Below are 21247 nucleotides of genomic sequence, written 5' to 3' on the forward strand. Positions count from 1 at the left end.
GGGTGTGAGAACTTCCCATGAGAGCTGCGTATTAGGAAGTTGACCTGGCTTTATTGATGGGGACTTTGAAAATTGGTTGTTATTTTGGGAATGGTGCAAATGTAGACAGTGGTGAGTAACGGCTCAGAGGTATAGCAGCTAAAATGGGCTCATCACTGTATTTAACCACCAAGTACAGTAGGTCTCTGACTTACTAAAAAGTTACACCCGGAGAATTGTTCCTAAGTTGGATTCATTCCTAAACTGACAAAGCAAATTTTACACAGTGCCCTATGAAAGCACACAACTCAAATGTCGTAAGTTGGGGTCTTACTGTATAGTACCTGGTTTATTTTTTTCAATCTTTATATAAGATTTCAACTTTTTCTGCCCCATTCACTTTATTCCTGTAAATATTATAACTATACCCTGTTCAGGTCTTGGCCCTCTCCTGTGATCTCAGGTCATAATAACTCTCCTCAAAGTCTTGATTTTCATTTGTGTTAGAACCAACTTTGTCCATGATTTTAAACTTCCCGGGGGAGGCAGCACTGTTTAGTAAAAAGAGCAAAGTTGGGAATGGAAGGCAGCTCTGCCACACACTATTGGCTGGCTTTGGGCAAGGTCTAAGGCACCAGAGCTTCAGTCTCTTTACTTCTGATACAGGGACAAGGGAAGGACTCCCCACCCAGCTAGTGCCTGGCACAGCATGGTGCTCTTGAGTTCACCTTCCTCCCTCCAGAGCTGCCTCCCCACTGGGTACCCCAGTCAGCTCCCTTGGGTAGGTCAGAGGCAGAGGAAGGGTGGGAGGTGACTCAGAGGAAACACCCATGGGAGACAGCACAAGGAAGGGTTCTGGGGCCTGTCGGCAGGAGCAGAGTTGTAGCAAGAGGAAGCTGAGCCACTGACCTTGGATCCTGACATTTGCACCAGGCTATACTGCATCAGGCCTCGGGCCCCACCTGCTTCAGATAGACTTCTCCACCCCACTGTGAAGCCTTTTTAAATAACAGGGCAAAGGCATCTGCCCAGCTTAGCCAGCGAGGGCCTTTTGATTCTTTAACATCCCACTGGAGGGTGCTCATTGCTGTCTGTCCCCTTGCCTATACCCCTGGGAACACACTGAGGTTGAGCAGAATAGGCAGATGGCTCCCTGCAGGGAGGGAGGTCCAAGGGGATGGGTCTTGTTTAGGAGCCTGGAGAAGGTTCAGGAGGCTGGATGCAAGCCGCCAGGAAGCCGAGGGGATGTGACTCATTATATGACCAGATAGCTTAATGATTCTCTCAGAGAGGCGCATTTCTTGAGTGCCCTGAGATATCACCCCGACAGGGTGGTGGCACCCTCTTTAAATTCTACATCTGTTTGGAGTCTTACGCGAGTCAGGGGAACCCTCCACTTGTGAGACCTAACTAACTCCATTTTAAAGTTTGACTCCATCTTAAATATAAGACAGTAAAGTGGCCTTGACATAAATTCCACTTCACTGAAGTCAACTATTCCCCTAGTCTCCTTTGTGCCCATAAACTAATGATAAAATGTCCTTGCTGTGGGACAACAGATAAAAAAAGAGACACCGCTCCTAACTCAATCCTCTGTCTGCCCAGAAAACAGATGCTCCCGGGCCCATTATCTATAGAACATTCTGTCAATGTGCTGATTGTTCCTTTTTCCATAAACTCTACATGTAGCCACCCCTCAACCCCCCATGCTTGCTAAATATCAACCAATCATGTAACTGCTAAATGGAACATCCCCAAACCTTGCGGTAGCCACAATAAAAACCCTGCTGATTTGGAATTCGGGGCTCTCAATCCTGATCCGTGCGTCGGTGACGGTTGAGTGCCCCGGCTCGAGCTTGAATAAACGACCCTCGTGTGTTTACATCGGAAACGGCTCCTTGGTGGTCTCTGGGGACTTTGCGATCTGGGCACAACACACTCACTCAGAACATTATCTTGAATCGAATATACGAGAGACAGAGGGGTGAACTGGACCCCGCCTCAGCCTCAAGACTCCTATTTTAGGAAAACAGGCCTGTGTCCAGCTGCCCACCCTGCGAAGCAGCAGAACTGCCGGCAAAGCTCCGGGGGCCAGATGGGCCCTGGAGGACAGCGAGGCAAGCGGGCTTGGAGATGAGCTCTCGTCTAAGGCGTCCTCGAAGGCCCTGCACAGGGCGGCCTCACACTCTTGACTCCCATTCCAGAGCCAGGGCTCCGGAGGCCTCCAAGGGACAGACGCAGAGACTTCCGGTCCGGTCCACCTCTCCGCGGCGCGTGGGCGTGAGGCTGCACAGGACTCTGCAGGCAGTGTGGACGCCGTGTCCGCGAGGAGTGGGAAATTCAGGGAGAGTTCAAGGGAGGCAGTAGGAATCCTTAAGTGTTTCTATATAGAGTGTGGTGTGAGAAAGGAAACCAGCGTCTTTCCTTGCTTTGCTCAACTTTACCAAGCTCTTCAATAATAGGGTGTTAATGACTAAACTCTAGCCCCGGCCTCAGCAGACCCAGATCTCAGTCTTGGCTCTACCACTTTGCCAACTGTAAACTAGGGAAGGCCATTGTACCGCAGCCTGAGGCGGGAGAGCAATTCTCACTGTATACAAAGCGGATATTAAACGAGATGCAGATATTGAATGCGATGGTATGGATGAGCTACCTGAGAATTTTTTAGGGATTTTTTTTTTTTTTTTTTGGAGACAGGGTCTCGCTATGTAGTTTAGGTTGGCCTTGAACTCAAGGCGATCCTCCTGCCCCAGCCTCCTGAGTGCTAGGATTACAGGCATGCACGACCACACCCAGCTCAATATTTTAAAAATCTATCTCTATTTAATTTTAGTTTCCATGTTTTATCTCACAGAAGCGAAGCCTGCCCAAAGATACTGGATGCGTTCAAAAGTGCATTTATTTCAAAGAACCCTTGCGACATTATGAAAGAGGACTACCAACCCTTAGTTGACTTGGTCAATCAAACCGTACCCTGCAACAAGGTAACTGGGTCAACTTATTGATCTTGAGACTGGTACTAAAAGCCAGTGGAAGAGGACATGGGAACCAATTTGGATTAGGGTGAGAGGAGAGGGAAAATACAGGCATTATAATATGGGTGTGGGTCTTTAGGGCTAGAGCTGTTGGGGCCACTGAGGAACGAGGATATCATCAGGGTTTCAGGCATGTGGGGATGGAAGGTAAGGAGGAGACAGGGAAAGAAGACAGGAGAATTGGCCCAAAATAGGGCAAAACAAACCTAACACCACCCCCACCTCCCACGTGGAGAAACAAAAGTAACCCAACTTTGTATAACTATAAAACTTTCCCCTGGCCCTGATAAATAAATAAATAAATAGTAACAATGGCAATTTGCATTTGCAAAGACCACCTCCCCCACCTCCCCCCCAACACACACACATACAGAGCACTTCCTGTTATCTTCTAGGGAGCCACTGGTCAACGTTCCCATCTCGCCAGTGTAAGTTGAGTTTAGGGGACCAGTAGTGATTGCTCAAGTGTGGCAGGCTTGAAATGTAAACAGAACAAGACTTGGAGGCAGAGAGGCATGGGTTCAAATACACGGGTATATGGGAAAAGGCATATCACGGAGAGCAGTTTTTCTAAAGTCAGTGTTTATAACAGACCAAGTTGCCTTGCATTGACAGTTGTTTTTGCAAAGCCCTTAAACCTATTCACAAATCCCAGCCTCTCATCCCATCCCATTGTTAGTCAGCTGGAGTTGTCAGGGCTCCAAACACAATGCCCTAGGCAGACAAAGTGCTTGGCAAATAATAACTCCCCCTGATACGGTGCAGAACAATTTATTTGCATGACCTCACTTAACCTCCCCGCAGCCCATGACTCTATTCCTACAACTCACAGCACAGAAGGAGAGGGTTAGAGATGCTTCAGTTGCCCAGGGTCAAACAGCTGCTAAGTAGTGGTGCTGGGTCAGCCAGGAGCAGGACTTCCGGCCTGTGCTGTGACGCAGCCCTCTGCTGCTTCCGGCCAAGAATGGATAGATCCCTGAGGCAGTGTTATCCTGAAATGGGGCTGGGCACACCTTTGAGGGAAATGCTGGAAAACTACCCACTGTATGATTATTATTCTTTTGGTGAAGTTAGAGAACATTTGGGGAAAGTAGATGAGATTATGAAGTTTTTTAGGAATCAAAGAATATTTCTTTCAGGAAATAGCATATAGGCAAAACTTTATGCAGACAACTTTAGGAATATTGGAGGTCCCTAATGCCTCTGCCAGATGTGATTTTATCCCGTGTTAACTATAAGATTTTGACCAGTGGCCTCCAGGGTTTCTTGACTGTAACACAGAACACTAAATTCATTTTACACTGTGACCTAGAATACACATGCACACTCACAGACATGTGCATGTGTGCGTGCACACACACACACACACACACAGGCTCTTTCTCACTGTTTCATACAGAGCAGTCTTCACCCTTCCTATATGTGATTTACTCTGATAGCTTTGTTTTTCTTCATTTACAAAATGGGGATTTTTTTGACCTGATAGGTTGATTTCAGCAGTGGGATGAGTCTGTTCTTTCTTAGAGTCTTTTCTGGAGCAAGTCCAAGGAGCTGGCCCATCAGTACTCCTGGGTGCAGGGCGGGATGTTCACGCTGGAGGACACGCTGCTGGGCTACCTTGCTGATGACCTCACGTGGTGTGGAGACCCCAGCTCTGTGGGTGAGGATTCAACCATGCGGCATGGACTGGGTGTACAGGGCCAAGGAGCTCTGCCGGGGCCCTGAGGGGCCAGTGTGGAGGAGGAGCCACAGGCTGCCACCCTGATGCCATCTGTGGTGGGAAGGACAACTGGGGCCGATGGGAAGGGCGTTACCTAGATGATTCCCTGGTCTGCTGCTTTGGAGCCTAGGGTCACCCTGGCTCTCTGGTTCCCTCTTTTCTGAGTGTTTCTAAATTTTGGCATTTTGCTTTCTCTGTGGGCGCCATGCAGGACACAGTGAATGTGGAGAGTTGGCGCATGTGCATAACACATCTTTATTTTTTCCATGCCCTTTCCCTCCCCTCTCCCTCCTTCCCAAGTGAACAAAATCTATCTCTATAAAGTTTTACTGTTTTTACCAGGTTTCTTGTTTTCCTTTTGAAAAATTTCCCTCAGACAATTTAACTTTTGTAGGTCACTTATTTAATATTTTTTAGCTTTTAAATTTGTTTACAATTAACCTGTGGCTTTATTTTTCAATTCACCACTCTAATTTTTCTTGGAATGAAGTGGAGATTGAGAATATGATATAATTTATTTTTTAATCTGTTTACATCTTAAGAGTTTTTATTTTTGCTTTATACTGAATCCTGTATATGTTGTTTTATTTTGTCTACTGTTTTCTTCCTTGGCCTCAATTTTTATAGATTTTCACCTTTGCCCCTATTTTATTGGCTATCTTTCAGTTTCTGATATTAAACACATACCTCAGTTGATTTATGAATACAATGTACAATATTTAATGCAACTAATTAAGATCGCCATCACCTCAGATATTTATCATCTTTTGTAGTGAGAACATTTGAAATTTGCTCCTAGCGGTTTTGAAATGTATAATACGCTATTAAACATATTCACCACACTGTGCAATAAATCTTTAAAAAGAAACTTTATTCTTCCTGTCTCATGAGATTTTACACCCTCTGACTTCCTCTTTGACCCTTCCTTCACCCTTTGTCTGTTTTCCATGCCTCTGCAACCACCATTTTACTCTCTGCTCCTGTGAGCTTGGTCGTTTTAGATTTTACATCTAATTGAAGGTGGGTGGACCCTGTCTTTCTGGCCCTGGCCTATTTCCTTTAGCCTAAAGTTTTCCAGTTCCATCCCATTTGTTGCAAATGAGAGGATTTTCTTATCTTTTTTTTAAGGCTGAATAGTACCTGTAGTATTTTTATATGTTTTCTGTATATCTTTATCCCTTACTGGACACTTAGTTTGATTCCCCATCTTAGCTGTTGTGTATTATACCACAGTGAACATGGGTGAGGAGGCATCTCTTTGACAAACTGATTTCAAATCTTTTGGATGAATATCCAGAAGTGGGATTGCTGAATCATATGGTAATTCTACTTTTAGTTTTCTATAATGGCTGTGTTAATTTACATTCCCACCAACAGTGTATAAGGGCTACCCTTTCTCCATATCTTCACCAACTCTTGCTATGGTTTATTTTCTTGATGATAGCCATTCTGACAGACATGAGATAACATCCCACTGTGATTTAAATTTGTATTGCCCTAATTATTAGTGATTTGAGCAGTTATTTTATCTCTCTGTTGGCCATTTGTATGTCTTCTTTTGAAAAATATCTATTCAGGCCCCTTGCCCATTTTAATTGGGTTTTGGTTTTTTGCTCTTTGAATTGTTTGAGTTCCTTATATATTTTGGATATTAGCTCCTCATGAAACATATGGCTTCTGAATATTTTCTCCCAATCCATAAGTTGTCCTTTTACATTGTTAATTATTATTATTATTATTATTATTATTATTATTATTTTGCTATGCAGAAACTTAGTTTGGTATAATCCAACTGGTCTATTTTTGTCAAACCCAAAACATCATTGCCCAAATTTTGTGTAATTTTTCCCAGGTAAGTGTCTAATTTCATTCTTCTGCATGTGGACATTCAGTGTGCCCAATAGGACTTTTTTTTTTTTAGGTACCTGGGATCAAACTCAGGACCTTGCACCCGCAAGGCAGCCTCAATGCCGATGAGCTAAATCCCCAGCCCCTCAATAGGATTTATTGAAGGGCTTTTTTCACTTTGTGTATTTTTGACACCCTTGTTGGAAATCAATTGACTTTACATGCATGAATTCATATGTTTTGTGCTATTGATTGGCATGTCTATTTTTCCACAAAATTAAGCTGTTTTAATTACTATTGCTTTGTAGTATAGTTTGAAGTCAGTATTATGCCTCCAGATGTGTCCTGTTGTTAGTAATTTCCTTGGCAATGTGGGATCTTTTGTGTTTCTATATGAACTTTAGAATTGTTTATTCTATTTTTATAAAAATGATATTTGAATTTTGATAGGGACTGCATTGAATTTATAGATCACTCTGGGTAGTAAGGACATTTTAAAAACATTTGTTCTTCTAATTCATTAACACAAGATATCTTTCCATTTATTTCTGTCTTCAGTTTTGTTTTGTTTTTTGGTATCTTGGGGATCGAACTCAGGACCTTGCGCTTGTGAGGCAGGTTGCAGCACCACCGAGCTAAATCCCTGGCCCTGCCTTCAATTTATTTCATCAATATCTTATAGTTTTACCTCCTTGGTTGAAATCATCACTAAATATTTTATTTTGTTGTAGCCATTTTAAATGGAATTGTTCTCTTGGTTTTTTTTTAGATAGTTGCTACTGCATAGAAATACTACCAATTTTGAGTGTTGATTTTATATGCTGCAGCTTTATTTTATTGATTAGTTCTAACAGTTTTTGGTGACATCTTTTGGATTTTCTGTATATATAATTATGTTATCAGTAATCAATGACAATTTCATTTTTCCTTTCCAATTTTGTTTTGTTTTGTTTTTTGGTACCGGGGATCAAACTCGGGTCCTTGTGCTTGTGCAGCAGGTGGCAAAACCACTGAGCTAAATCCCTGACCCCCTTTCCTTTCCAATTTGAATGCTTTTATTTATTTATTTTGCCTAATTGTTCTGGCTGGGGCTTTCAATATTATGTGGAATAAAAATGCCAAAAGTGCACCTCCTTCTCTTATTCCAGATCTTAGAAGAGAGTCTGTTGATTTTTCACCACTGAGTATAAAATTAGCTTTGGAATTCTTTGGTTGATATTGTGTTGAGATATATTCCTTCAATATCTAATTGGTGAGATGTTTATCCCAAAAGGATGCTGAATTGCATCAAATGCTTTTTTTGTATCCAGTGAGATGATTGCGTGGTTTTGTCCTTCCTTCTGTTAATGTGATGTGCCACATCTATTGAGTTGTGTATGTTGAGCCATCCTTACATCCCAAGGGCAAATCCCACTTGATCATGAAGGTTATCATTTTAATATGTTGTTGAATTCAGTTTGCTAATGTACTGTTGTGGACTTTTCCATCTGTGTTCATCGTGGATATTGGCCTTTTACTTTCTTTTCTTGTAATATTCCTATCTGGTATGCTATCAGGACAATGCTGGCCTTGACAAAAGAGTTTGAAAATATTCTTCCTCTTCCATTTTTGGAAGAGTTTAAAGAGTGATTCTAGTTCTTTAAATATTTGGTAGAATGCAGCAGTGAAGCCATTAGGTCCTGAGTTGTGTTTTTGTTTGGTTTGCTTGTTTTGGAGACAGGGTCACCAGTTCTTGGTGCTCCTTGGCTTGTACATGGCTTTCTCCAACTCATGCCACTGTCATCACATGGCCATATTCTCCCCATGTGTGCACTTCACCCTGGCTCTGCGAATGTCCATCTCTGTGTCTGAATTTCCATCTCTTCTAAGGATACGAATTATATCAGATGATGGTCCACCAACCCTAATGGCCTCATTTTTACCTGGTTATATCTATGAAGATTCTGTTTCCTGTGACATTCACAAGTGTCATGGTTAGGATTTAACATCTCTTGGTGGGGAGGCATTTTTCAACCCATAAAGTAGAAGTAATATAACTTTTGGGGGCAAGGAGTCTGGTGGTAATTCTTTAGGGTCAGCTGTACAAATACCCAGAGAGGAAAGAGGCAGCTGCCACACTGTCTGACTTCTGGGGAGTACATAAGGGCTCAAGGGCTTCTCTACCTGATCTCTACCTTATCTGTCCTACCTGATCATCTTAGTCCATTTTGTAAAGTACCAGAGGCAGGGTACCCAACAAAGAAAAGAGATGGATTCTGTCTCACAGTTCTGGAGGTGGAATTGAGTGACTGTGTCTAGTCAGGGCTGCATGTAGCCTCACAGTGGGACTCTGTGGAAGAGCAGTAGTAGAAGTAGCACAAGCAGAAGAGCTTGGTCACAAGGTGAGAGAGGAAGGAAGGGAGAGAGCTGAGCAAGCAGATTTTGTTTTATAACAACCCACTTTTGTGGGAACCAGTTCAGTTCCATGAGACCTAATTCAGTCTAGAGAGAACTAATCCAGTATCTCAAACAAACAACACAATCCGTTCTCTAGGGAAGATCCTTCATGATCCCCAAATCTTCTTAAAGTATCCACCACAGTTACACCGTGAAATTAAACCTCAACATGGGTTTTGGTGAGGAAAAACCACATTGAAACCATAGTGCTACTTGGTAATGTTTAGTTGAGGTGAGATATTCTCAGGTTCTACCCTCTTCATTGTTTCTCCCCCTTTCCCCTTCCTTTGTCTCTCTCCCTCTTTTCTCTTTCTTTCTTCAGGAATAGCCTCCTTGGCCTTTATTTATTTATTATTTCATTCTATGCCACGTAATTCTTGGATATAACTTTGGGTCATTTTTTTCTTTTTAAAATTGGCCCCAAATTGAAAAAGGAATACATTTAAGGTATACAGTGTGATGTTTTGATACACACGCACATAGCGAACTGCTTACTACACTTAAGCTAATAGCACAGTTATTTCTTCTTGTGGTCACCATTTTTATGGTAATTTTTTTCCCTTTTCTTATCCCTTTCTATCCAATGGCTCACTAACCTAATCTGTTTGCCTGGCAATTAGTCCTTTCTGTCCCATTCCTGCTGCCTGGGTCCAGCGCACTCTTACACCCTGCCTTCTTGCAATGACTGTTTAGTATTCTTGCTGCTTGCCCTTCCCCTTTAGCTCAGCCTCCACCTGAAGACCACCATGTTCTTCCTAAAGTGAAGATTGTAAGCACCTCCTTCCTGAAACCTACAAAGCTCTCCTTGGCCTGTAGGCTACTGTCTACATTGTTTGGGCTGGCCTGGCCTCTGTCTTTCATATACCTTATCTTCCTGCCCCCTGCTCACTCTGAAAGTCCTGATCTACACCCCTCAGGCCGGCTCACAGCTCTGTGCTTCCACACATGCTGTCTGCGTGGAGCTCCCCTCTCTTTCTAGTGAACTGATGGCTGCACCTGAGCTCATTAGTGCAGGCCTCTCTTCGCATGGTCACATGTCTGAGGTTGGTCTGAAGACTCCAGTTCTTCCCTCAAAACAAAGTAGAGCGCCAGGCTTCTTTGGTGGTGCTGTACAATTCCCAAGCCAAGCTGACCTTCCTATTGTTGGTTTTGGTTTTTTGGTACCAGGGATGGAACTCAGGACCTCATGCTTGCCAGGCAGGCACAGTGCCGCTGAGCTAAATCCCTGGCCCTTGCTCTTGTTTGATTTCGCTACATCATGTGCTCTCTGAAGGCAGGGCTCTCAGCTAAGTCATGTCTCTGTTCCCATTACACGTCACTCAGTATGTTGATTACGTGCCTTTGCAATGAGGTAGCTGTTTGCCTTAGTCACGTTCCTCATCACTGGGACACTATGCCTGACACCCACAGCTTAAGTGAGGAAATGCTATTTTGGCTCATAGTCTGTAGAGGTTCCCCCTCCATACTTGGCTGACCCTGAGACAGGGCCGCATGGCAGAGGAGAATTGCTCATGGCGTGGCAGCTAGAAATGCAGTGGTGGTGGGGATCCAGATCAAGGGGAGGAAGGAGGGAAGTGGACCCTTCTGGGCCACGCGCCCAGTGACCCACCTCCTCCCACAGGGTTCACCTTATCGCTAAACATCACATTTAGTTCTAAACTCATCAGTGGACTGACTGACTAATCCATGATCAGTATCACCCCCATGATCCATCACTTCCCCAAGGCCCTACCTAGGAATGCACAAGGTTTTTGGGGCCATCTAGATCTAAGCCCTGCAGTGTCCTGGGGAGCAGTGCCACGGAGATTGTGTGGATGCTGGGTCCCCCTCCATTGAGGGCTGAGCCTGTCTTGATGGAAGGGAGTGTAGCAAGCCCACGAGGCCGCCTGAGCCCAAGGGTGCAAGGACTAATGGAGGCAGAGAGGAGGCTCTCAGCGCCGAGAGCAGGGCAGAAAAAGAGCAGCTTTCTGCCAATTTTACCCTGATTCTTCCTGGGCTCAGCGATGGTGTGTGCGGCGGGGCTCGTCTCTGCCGGGTGAACTTCTGCTGCCCTTTCCGAGAATGACGACTCAGACCCGTCACTGTGCTCCTGCCTGAGATCTGGAGGAAGGAAGGGGTTCAGGGCTCATTAGTTAAATGGAGCCGAGTCATGTCCCTTCTCTGGCCTCTGTCTTGGTGTTGGAAAATGACTCCACTGTGGCTGAAAAGTCAGGGAGGAATGGGGCTCCCTGATAGCTCTTTCAAGCTTTAATTATTTTCTCTTCTGTCTTTTAGAACCGAACTATCAGTCTTGCCCACGCTGGAATGAATGCCTCAATCACACTGGCTCAGTGTTCTGGAAAGTGATTTCCCAGAAGGTAAGCAATGGGCAGGACAGGTCTAGAATTCAGAGACGTAGAACGTAAAGATGACATGCAGTAAGTGGATCACAGATCATTCAGGAGTGAAAAGACTGTAGGATTCTCTCCTGGGAAGGTTTGGAAGCACATGCCAGAAGATCTTTGCATACAGTTTCAGAATGCTTGTGGGAGAGCTACAGGCTCCAGTTGGAGAATCGTGGCTCTTACCTATTACTTTGGTTGTGGCTGCCAGGAAGTTAGGGCCAGGTTTAATCCCCTGATCCAGGTATGGATTAGATTCACTGAACAGTGTTACTAATCTACATTTATAGGTTATTTACTATGTGTTCAGCTCTTTATATGAATTGAACACTTTCATCCCGACAAGAATGCTATGAAGTAAGTACTATTACTATGGGTGTCATGCCTTTCACAAATGCCAAAATACAGGTGCAACTCTGACACCTAAAAAAATAGGTACTAAATAGCTGCTAAATGTGCACAGCTAGATCTGGGAGTTTATCCCAGCTTACCTAACCCAGAACCAGAATGTGAGTGCAGAAATACCACTGCCCTCACCCTGTATCTGTTTTCACTTGAAGCTGCCTGTGCATGTTTACTTTTCTTGTAAGTTGCTTCTTTGGAAATGATCAAAGGAAAACTTCTTTTTTTTGGTACTGGGGATCGAACTCAGGGCCTTGTGCTTCTGAGACAAGTGGCAGCACCACTGAGCTAAATCCCTAGCCCCAAAGGAAAATTTTGCAAGTAGATTAGGGGAAAAAAGAATGAAAAGAATTAAAGATATGAAAAGAAGAAAAAGAGGGTGGAAGTAAAAATATACTAATTACAAGCCTTCAAATTAAGCTCAGGTACCTGAGGAGGGTAGGGCAAGTAGAAAATCGTATGTGTGAGTGAACATGAGTTAGTCCATTTGTGCTGCTCTGATGAACTGTCCGGAAGTGGGTGATTTAAGCAGTTCTTGCAGTCTCCAGGCAAGGAGGCCCGAGTTCAAGGGGCCAGCAGACTGGATGACTAAAGAAGGCTGCTCTCTGACTCCAAGATGGAGCCCTGCTGCTATGTTCTCACATGGCAGAAGGCAGGAGGGTGAAAGGGCTTAGGTCGGTAGTTAAGGGCACCAGTCCTATTCATAGGTAGAGCCTTTATGGTCTACTCACCTCCTAAAGGCCCCACCTGCTAATACTACCACATCGGGTCTTAGTTTCCAACTTACAAGTTGGGGCAGCTGGGAAGGCGGATGAGTGATACACCTAAGCTGCAGCATCATCGTTGGTGTATTTCCTGTTTGACAACCTTCTCTGTTTGAGGTGCCCTCTCTGAGTCATTCCCATTTAGTCCTCCCAACAGGCAGTGTGGGAAGGAACAAATCTCCATGTTACAGGTGCAGAAGCTAAAATTCTTAGGTTAAATGACTCAGCCACAGTCAATGGCTTGTAAGTAGCAGAGCTGAAAGAGCCAGACCTCCATCTACCTGGTTCCAAAGCTGTGCTCTTCAATTTTGCTTTTTTTTTTTTTTAGTACTGGGGATCGAACTCTTGTCCTTGTGCTTGCGCAGCAGGCGGCAAAACCACTGAGCTAAATCCCTGGCCCCAATTTTGCTTTTTGAATCTACTTACTGGTTTTGTCTTTTAAATGGCAGGTTTGATTTTCTTTAACTCCCTTTTGGTACCAAACTAAACTACCTGAAGGGGACTCAGGAAAAGGTGAGAAAATCAGACAGGCTGCGAGTTGAAACCTGGGCAGATTCAGATGAGTACGGTGTACAAACTTGTAATCCCAGCACTCTGGCAGGCTGAGACAGGAGGATTACAAGTGTGAACCCAGCCAGGGCAACTTAGGGACTTAGAAAGTCCCTGTCTAAAATGAAGAAGGAAAAAAACTTTAAAGCCTGAGGATACAGGTCAGTGCCAGTCCCCGAGGTTAATCCCCAGTATGACAAATAACAACAAACTCCCCCAAAACAATTGAGTCAGATTGCTTAACCTTCCTGACCTTCGCCTTCCTCATTTGTCAAACAGAGTTCTAAATGTGCATTCAATAAAATGCCACTCTCCTGAGAAATAACTCAGAATTCGTCCATTTAACAAATATTTGGTGAGGACCTACTCGGTGCTGTGAAAAGTCAGAGAAAGGCAGTTTTTAAAGCTTTTGTTTGCTTTTTCTGAAAACCGTTTCTATTTCATCATTCTATAATATGTTTTAGGCCAGTGCTGTTGCTAAACATTTGTAAAGCTGAGTGGATTTTCTACGCACTAAGGCTTCCGGATGGAGGCACCTGCCTGTCAGCCGGCGGCGTGCCCACGCCTTTACCTTTGTCGGATGTTTGAGGCTGTGCACAGACAAACTTCTTCTGACAGGAGGGGTGGTGCTGCACGGTCACTCGAATCATCCCCCGTCCTTATCGCTGAGTAGTGTGATCTTGAGGGCTGTTGACCCAGTATTGAGCTCCGGGAGACTCTCGAGGGCAACACCTTGAGAATCCTGTCTGTGTGGTCCGAGCCTGGCATCCCGTAAGCACTGTCCTGGGTCAATACTTGTGATTAGACATAGCCATGGGCCTCTGTCCTCGTCTCTGCTCATCCCTCTTGGTGGCAACATATAGCAGCACTGGGTTTCACAAGTCAGTTTGAAATCCATCAGATACATCACTATCACCTGCAAAATAAAGCCCAGAGTCCAGTGTGCCACGGCAGGGCGCCCATGGCTGTCCGTGAGCTGACTTTTCTACCCAACCTCAGCATCCGCTGAGGGTCCTCCAGAAGTTGCCACATTCTTCGCTCCTTAGCCCTCCATTCACTGCGGCCTCAGCCTATGCTTGGTGAAAGTGTGTTCTTCCTTTGGGACAGGGCTTTTGTGCCTTCCGATATATTTTCCTGTTCTTCCCTGCTCTTAACCACAGGTTATCTATCTGACTTCTTGCTTCCTGTTTCCCCACTCTCTTTCCTCCCTCTTTTCCTTTCTTGGATTTTTACTGGGCACTCACTCCATGACATATACTGGGGACAAGCTGCTCAGGGCCGGGGAGCCAACCAGGAGAACCAGGCTCTGGGTTCTCCTCAAGCTGTCAGTGCTGGTAGCCAGAGTGTGTGAGCTCATCATTACAGTGCCATGGAGTTAGGTAACGTGAAGGAGACATGGGAGGTTGTTAGGGTTCAGAGAAGGGGCCCCAAGTGTCACCCAGTGGTGCTGGTATATCTCCTGGAGGAAGCTGTAGATTGCTTTGCTTTGTTCATTTTGTTTCTTCCAGGGCTTAGCAAAAATTTCAGCTGACTGTTGCATAGAGAAATACAATTCCTTACTCAGTTGTATTCACTCACTCATTCATTCACTCTCCTCCTCTCTTAGTGCCTTTTCAGGCCTCACAGTCACCTTCTTTCTCCTGAGTTTCCTTTCCCATAGTGTTTCCATTTCCCTTTCCCTAAATTGTCCATCTTGTGTTTGCTGAATAAAATTCAGTGTCCACTGTGCGTGACGCTAGGAAGGCACTTTCATTTTCCTCCTTTAAGGACATTCCTCTTTCTCCTCTGGACTTCACTGAATTTAGCAACCTGTGAACAATGACATTGAACTTCACTGTTCAAACACTTAGAGATTGGAGCAACCGCTTCAATTTTGATTCTGATTTTTCGAAGCATAATTGCTCCAGTGGCTTGGAACAAAAGCTCTACAGACCTGGCATTCCTGTACTAACTCCATGGGGACATTCCCTCCTTGACCAGCTGATACTAAGTACCACATGGGATGGAACAGCAGGGGAATGGTGAATAAGATCACTTACAGAGAAATGGTGAGCATTTTTTTTCTCTTAAGTTTGCAGAGTCTGCCTGTGGTGTGGTCCAGGTGATGCTCAATGGATCCCTCAGTAAACCCTTCCATAAATCCAGGTACTTCTTTCTTTGAATTTTATTTGCGAGGGTTTTCATAGTTTCCTGTTGGATATTTCATCCCTAGCGAGAGCATATACTTTTCATATTTCACATCAGTAATAAAGACATGGGCTATAAAGGCAAAAAATTTTGTATGCTGAAAAATTTGTCATCCTGGGTCAATGCTTTTATTTGTTTTCTCCTTTAAAAATCCTCTAATTTTCCTAATGACTGTGACACTGTTTCAAGGGATTGCTCTTGACTTCTGTATTACTTAGGGTTCATAGAGGAACAGAGTCAGTGTAAAATAATGTCTAAGTATACAAGGGACTTATTGGTAGGGTGGCAGGATCAGAAGGTGAAGAGCCCCAGTGGCCGTCTGTGGAATCAGAGGCGGAAGAATCCAAAATGGCCGCCTGTGTGCTGACAGTCAGAGGATCCAGTGAAGCCCTGGAAGCTCATTGCAGAGGTCCTGATGTGAGCCTGTGCTTGCAAGCTGAAAGGTCTGTGTTGAAAGCCTGAAGGAAATGGAGAGCAATAACAATGTCCAGAGGCAATGGCGAAGACGGAGCTCCTCTGAAGCAAGAGTGGAGACTTCCTTCTTTCCCTGTTTTTGCCCCATCCAGGCTACAAGCCTATTGTTGGTGCTGCCCTCATCCTCATCGGGGTGAGCTTTCCACCTTGGTTTGTGGTCTGCGAGTCAACCACTCACAGACACACCTAAGGCTTAACTGATCTGCCAGGTGATTCCTGGTCAGGTCAGGTTGATGTACAGCAGTCAACGATCACAGCTTCAGATCTGGTATAATTTTCTCAGCTTTATCTTTCATCTCACCCACAGTCCCATTCTCCACCTGTGTTCACACTGTTCTCCCAAGGTGTCCCCAGTCCTCACCATCCATGAATAACTTGCCTGGCTCCTCTATCCTTTCAGAAGAGTTTGTAGCCCAATTCAGTGTAAAAGTACCATTGGGAACATCTGAAACTGTGCTAGCCTCTTGACCTTCCTCATCTCTTTGTAGGCATTGCCAGCAAGGCCTGGCTGGTATCCCAGCTCCTTGGGAGGCTGAGGCAGGAGGATTGCAAGTTGGAGCCCAGCCTGGGCTACTTAGTGAGAACCTGTCAGAGAGAGAGAGAGAGAGAGAGAGAGAGAGAGAGAGAGAGAGAGAGAGGAAGGGAGGAAGGGAAAGAGCTGAGAATGTAGTTCACTATGAAGGCTCTGAGTCCAACCCTCAGCATTGAAAAAAAGAGGACTCCAGACATCATCACATATAATTTGTGTTGCCTTAGACAGGCACCAACCTCTACAAACCCCACTATATGAACCCAAAGAGGCTGATACAAAGTGATACCCAGATAATCACTGAGATAATGTTAAGGAAAAGTGCAGGCTCTGCCTAACAAAGACACTACACAATGAGTATCAGCTATTATCCTCTCATCTAATCCTCTCCTCACCACAGAATCAGCCACATTCTTGCCTTCCGTCTCCAACCTCCTATATTTACAGTTTTTTCACATTGATTGCCACTGTCCTTTTCCTCTAATTTTTCCCTGATAGGCCCGATTGGCTGAGAGATGGGAGCATATATTTGTCCTGGGCACTGTTAAGTGCCCTTTCTCCTTTATGAATTTAATATTTAATTCACAAAGAAACATTGGGCCTTGTGCCTTCTTCTGACCTTCTTCTGTGGGGTTTTGGGTGAGAGTGTTAGCATTCTAGAATTTTATAATCTGATGTTAGAGATCTAAGTGCTTGTGACAGGAGGGACAGCTGTGGAAGACTAAGGGGAGAGTTTAGAAATGAGGTCAGGGCAGATAATGGGCTTCTCAGACTTTGCTGAGCACAGAAATCACCTGGAGGCAGTTTGGGCACAGACTAATTCAGTAGGTGGTGGTGGGCTGAGACTTTATGGTTCTAACTACCTTGCTGGTGATCTTTGTATATTAGTCTGTGAATCGCTGTATTAGTCAGATTTTTGCTGCTGTGACCAAACACTTGAGAAAAACAACTTAAGGAAAGAAAAGTTTAGATTATCTCATAGTTCCAAAGGTTTCCATGGTGGGCTGACTTCAAGGCAAAAACATCATGGTGGGAGGATGTGGCTGAGAAAAGCAGCTCAACCATGGAAGCCAGGAAGGGGGGGGGCAAGAAAGCAGAAGAAAGGGCCACGAACCCCATACAGCCCTGAGCTCACACCCTGTGAGACCCACACACACACACTGGAAGTGTGCTTCACCGATCTCAGAGGCATCTCTCCACCTGGTCAAGTTGACGATCAAGATTAATCACCACAAATAACAAGCATTTTAAAAACTCAACAGTAATATGCAGGTTAAAAATCTTGAAAATCTGTTAATTCAGGGTTGCATTGAAAGGGAAAAGGTGACAGTTTCTAAAGTAAACGCGTCAGTTCCAAAGGGTAGTTCTAACCAGTGTTGTCCAGCCTGGTGGCTTTTGACAGGAGGCACTGTTGTCCCTGAACTAACATCAGGGTTGCGAATACTCTTTGTGTCTTCTATTTTAGCACTTTTGGAAGCGTGGAACTCTTTAGTTTGGATCCAAGGAAGGTTCATACATTACAGGCCTGGGTGATGCATGACATCAGGGGAAATTACAGGTAAGTCTTGTTCCTGCTGACCCTGGAAATGTTTTAGGAGTTAGCTCACAAGAGTCCCCACTCAGAAGACATCTGGAACAAATTCAGAGAACAGTCTCTGGCTCACGAGAAGGATGGTGCTTTACTCTACTTTTAGCCCGTGCCAACGACCTCTCAAGTTTACCTCCATAACGGGCATCTAACTGATCCACACCTTCAGCTCCCTGCTGACCTGGAAGCTCTTAAAAGTGGACTTTTTAGCAGGGCTTTCCCCAGGGCCTCACCTGATGAAGAATCTAAGTAGACTCAGGAAATGTTTGAGACATCTTGTTATTTTTAACACTTCTTCTTTCTTCTCCAGTGACTCATGCTCAGGTCCCTCCATCAGGGAACTGGAATCGATTGTAAACAAAAGGAATATTACATTTACCTGCCAGAATAACTACAGGTAATTGCTTTCTTCTTGAAGAAACAGCTGTCTGCTTGTGCCCTCTGTGGATATTGCGCCTTTCCCTGGCCTCTCTGAGCTGGGAGGGCTGTGGGGACCCCTCTTGGGCTTTGATGGTGATCTCTGTCCCTCTGCCAATTTTTTTTTTTGATTCCCATAAAAACAGCAAATGATAGCATGTGCTATCTGGTTGGTGTCCCCTAGTAGCATGCCAAAAAAAAAAAAAATGACACCCAAACAACAAGGAAAAATTCCTTGTTAAGGACTGCACTAATTCCTCCATTACTTCAAAATACACTCTGCGTCTGTCCCTCAAAATATTACCCAGCATGAGAGGTGTGTCCATTTTATTAGAACATTGGATGTGAATATTTACATGTTTATGGAGAGCAATCATCTTGCCAATATAATTGTTGCTTCTTTTCTATAATGGAAGTCCCAATAAATCAGAAACTATAATTAAACATAATCATATTCCCTTCATTTAATAGAGGCACAAGTAGCTTCGAAAGACTTAGACAGATTCCTTTTCCATAGCGAGATTTCCTTAAGGAAGAGGATACTCTCTGTGCCTGGAATGTACTCATGTGGGGGATCCCAGGCTGCCATATTGGTAAGATGGCATGACTTTGCACTTACAGCCACTGTGCCCAACTGGTCAGGACAGTTGGCTTCAGATGAGCCTGAGATGGTTCATGACACAGTTCTGACATGTTCGTGACAGTTCTGACACTTCTCCCTCCCAGAAGTCACTACTTTAAGGGTCTCCTCTTCCCCATATGTAGCAAAATCAGATTTAACTACAACTTAATGAACACTTCTCCTCCTACCCACCCCACCCTAGCCGCTCTCTTTGGACCCTTTGACTTTTTATCTCATATTTATGGAAAGGATAGTCTTTTACCTGTTGGATGCTTATCTCAAGTTTATTCTATGCAAAACAAGTGAAGTAGCCCAACATCGAGGTACACACCTATAAACCTGGCATTCTGGGAAGATGAAGTAGGTTGCAAGTTGGAACCTAGCCTGGGTGACTTAGTGAGAGTCTGTTTCAAAATAGAATAGGATGAAATAGAATAGAATAGAATAGAATGATAGAACAGAACAGAAGATGAGTCAGTCACGTGGAGTCGAGAAGAATAGAATGGAATTAAAAAATAGGCAGGGGATGTAGCTCAGTGCGAAGTTTTTGGCTTCAATCCTTAGTACTGCAAAACCAAAACCAAACCAAATAAACAAAAACCTGTGGTCCTCTGCCAATAGCTTCCAGATGCCTTCGGCAAGGTCCACCACACCTATGCTGCCTCTTGGCCTTTGAGCCAACAATCCCTCCAGAAGTTTCTGAAGAGAGGAAAGCAAATCATCATCAGGGACTGTGGGTGTCTTAGGTCCCAGGGGGTGCTTCTGTGGGTTCTCAGCCATCAGCTGACATGGCCAGCACCGGATATTCATTTCACCTCCACCTATTACCACCCGACACCCCTTCCTGGTGCTTATTTCTATGGCTTTGCAAATGAAACAAAACTAAATTGGACCACACTTTCTTTAAATATTTAATTTTAATGTAATGCAAGTAGATATTAATAAAGTATTAAAACATTCTATGAAAAAATAAAACAAAATTTCATAACAAAATAATTGGAGAACAGCAGTTGTTAATGTACTGTGTATCATAATCTTAAACGAGTGACCAAAGTGATACTCAGAGCGCAATTCAGACAAAACAAAAACTCTTTCTTACAAAGAAGAAGCAAACAAATAAAAGGACAAAAGTTTCTTTTCAATGAACAAAAGAAATGAGTAGTATAAATGAAACAAATTAGCATTTATATTAAAATATTTTTTAGGGCCAGGGATTTAGCTCAGTGGTTTCGCTGCCTGCTGCGCAATCGCAAGGACCCGAGTTCGATCACCAGTACCAAAAACAAAACAAAAAACTCCAAATCTTTAAAATATTTTTTAAATGACGGAATAGGTAATTTGGGAAGTTTTCTGAACTTTTCCTTACTTTCTGATTTATCTATTTTCTAATTCTTCTATGGAAGAGAACCAAATCAAATTTCCCCATGAGATCGACATTGAACCTAACCATTGAATTTGATTCAGTTCTCATCCAACTCAATTTGTGACCAGAATTGTGGAAAGAATCAAGTTTGTGAACTGTGGTACGAATATATACAAAGTCTGCCAAAAAATGTGTATATCAAGAAAAGAAAACTTGTACAAGTATTTTAATACTAAAGTCATTGAGACATTGTGAGATTAGTACAAGTTACCCTTGGTCTCTACAATTACAAGAGGTGCTCAAAATGATAGCAATTAGCTTCCGGACATTTATTAGTACAGTGAACTGCTGAAGTGTGTATACACATTTTTGTATATATATGGGTAGACAGTTTCTCATATAAGAGAAACAATGCAATATTTAAGCTTGTATGTATTATTTTACCTAACATCATGTTCTCAAGTTGCACCCATTTGTCTACAAATGTCCCAAGTTTATCTTTCTTTATGGCAGAATAGCACTCTATTATGCATAGATACATTTTCTTTGTCCATTCATCTGTTGATGGACATATATGCTGTTTCCAAGAGCTAGCTATTATAAATTGTGCTGCCATAAACATAGGTATTCATGTAATATGATGACTTTAAACTCTTTTGGGAAGATACCTAGAAGGGAGATAGCTGGATCAAATGGAATTACTATTTTTAATTTTTTGAGGAATCTCCGCATGGATTTCCACAGTGGTTTACACTAGTTTACATTTCTGCCAACAGTGTAGATTTCCTTTATCCCCACACCCTTGGCAGCATTTTTTATTTGATTTTTTGATGATGTCCATTCTTTCTGATATAAGATGGTATCTCAGTGTAGTTTTAATTTACATTTCTCTAATGGCCAGTATGTTAAACATTTTTTTCATGTGTTAATTGTCCATTTGTATTTCTTTTGAG

General features: G+C 43.6%; 1 protein-coding gene across 1 annotated transcript in view; it reads left to right on the forward strand.

The window, feature by feature from the left end:
- Positions 1-21247, forward strand: part of Cd38 (CD38 molecule) — a 58619-nt gene that overhangs the window by 36424 nt on the left and 948 nt on the right. Inside the window, exons 2-7 of the mRNA XM_004847255.4 lie at positions 2834-2963; positions 4539-4674; positions 11293-11375; positions 15186-15259; positions 17770-17862; positions 18203-18289. Of these exons, the coding sequence (XP_004847312.1) occupies positions 2834-2963; positions 4539-4674; positions 11293-11375; positions 15186-15259; positions 17770-17862; positions 18203-18289 (603 nt within the window). The remainder of the gene's footprint in view (positions 1-2833; positions 2964-4538; positions 4675-11292; positions 11376-15185; positions 15260-17769; positions 17863-18202; positions 18290-21247) is intronic.

Source organism: Heterocephalus glaber, unplaced genomic scaffold (genome assembly GCF_053883595.1).
Source record: "Heterocephalus glaber isolate CG9 unplaced genomic scaffold, H.glaber_assembly_v1.0 deba00001509, whole genome shotgun sequence".
In the NCBI taxonomy this organism is placed as follows: Eukaryota; Metazoa; Chordata; class Mammalia; order Rodentia; family Bathyergidae; genus Heterocephalus; species Heterocephalus glaber.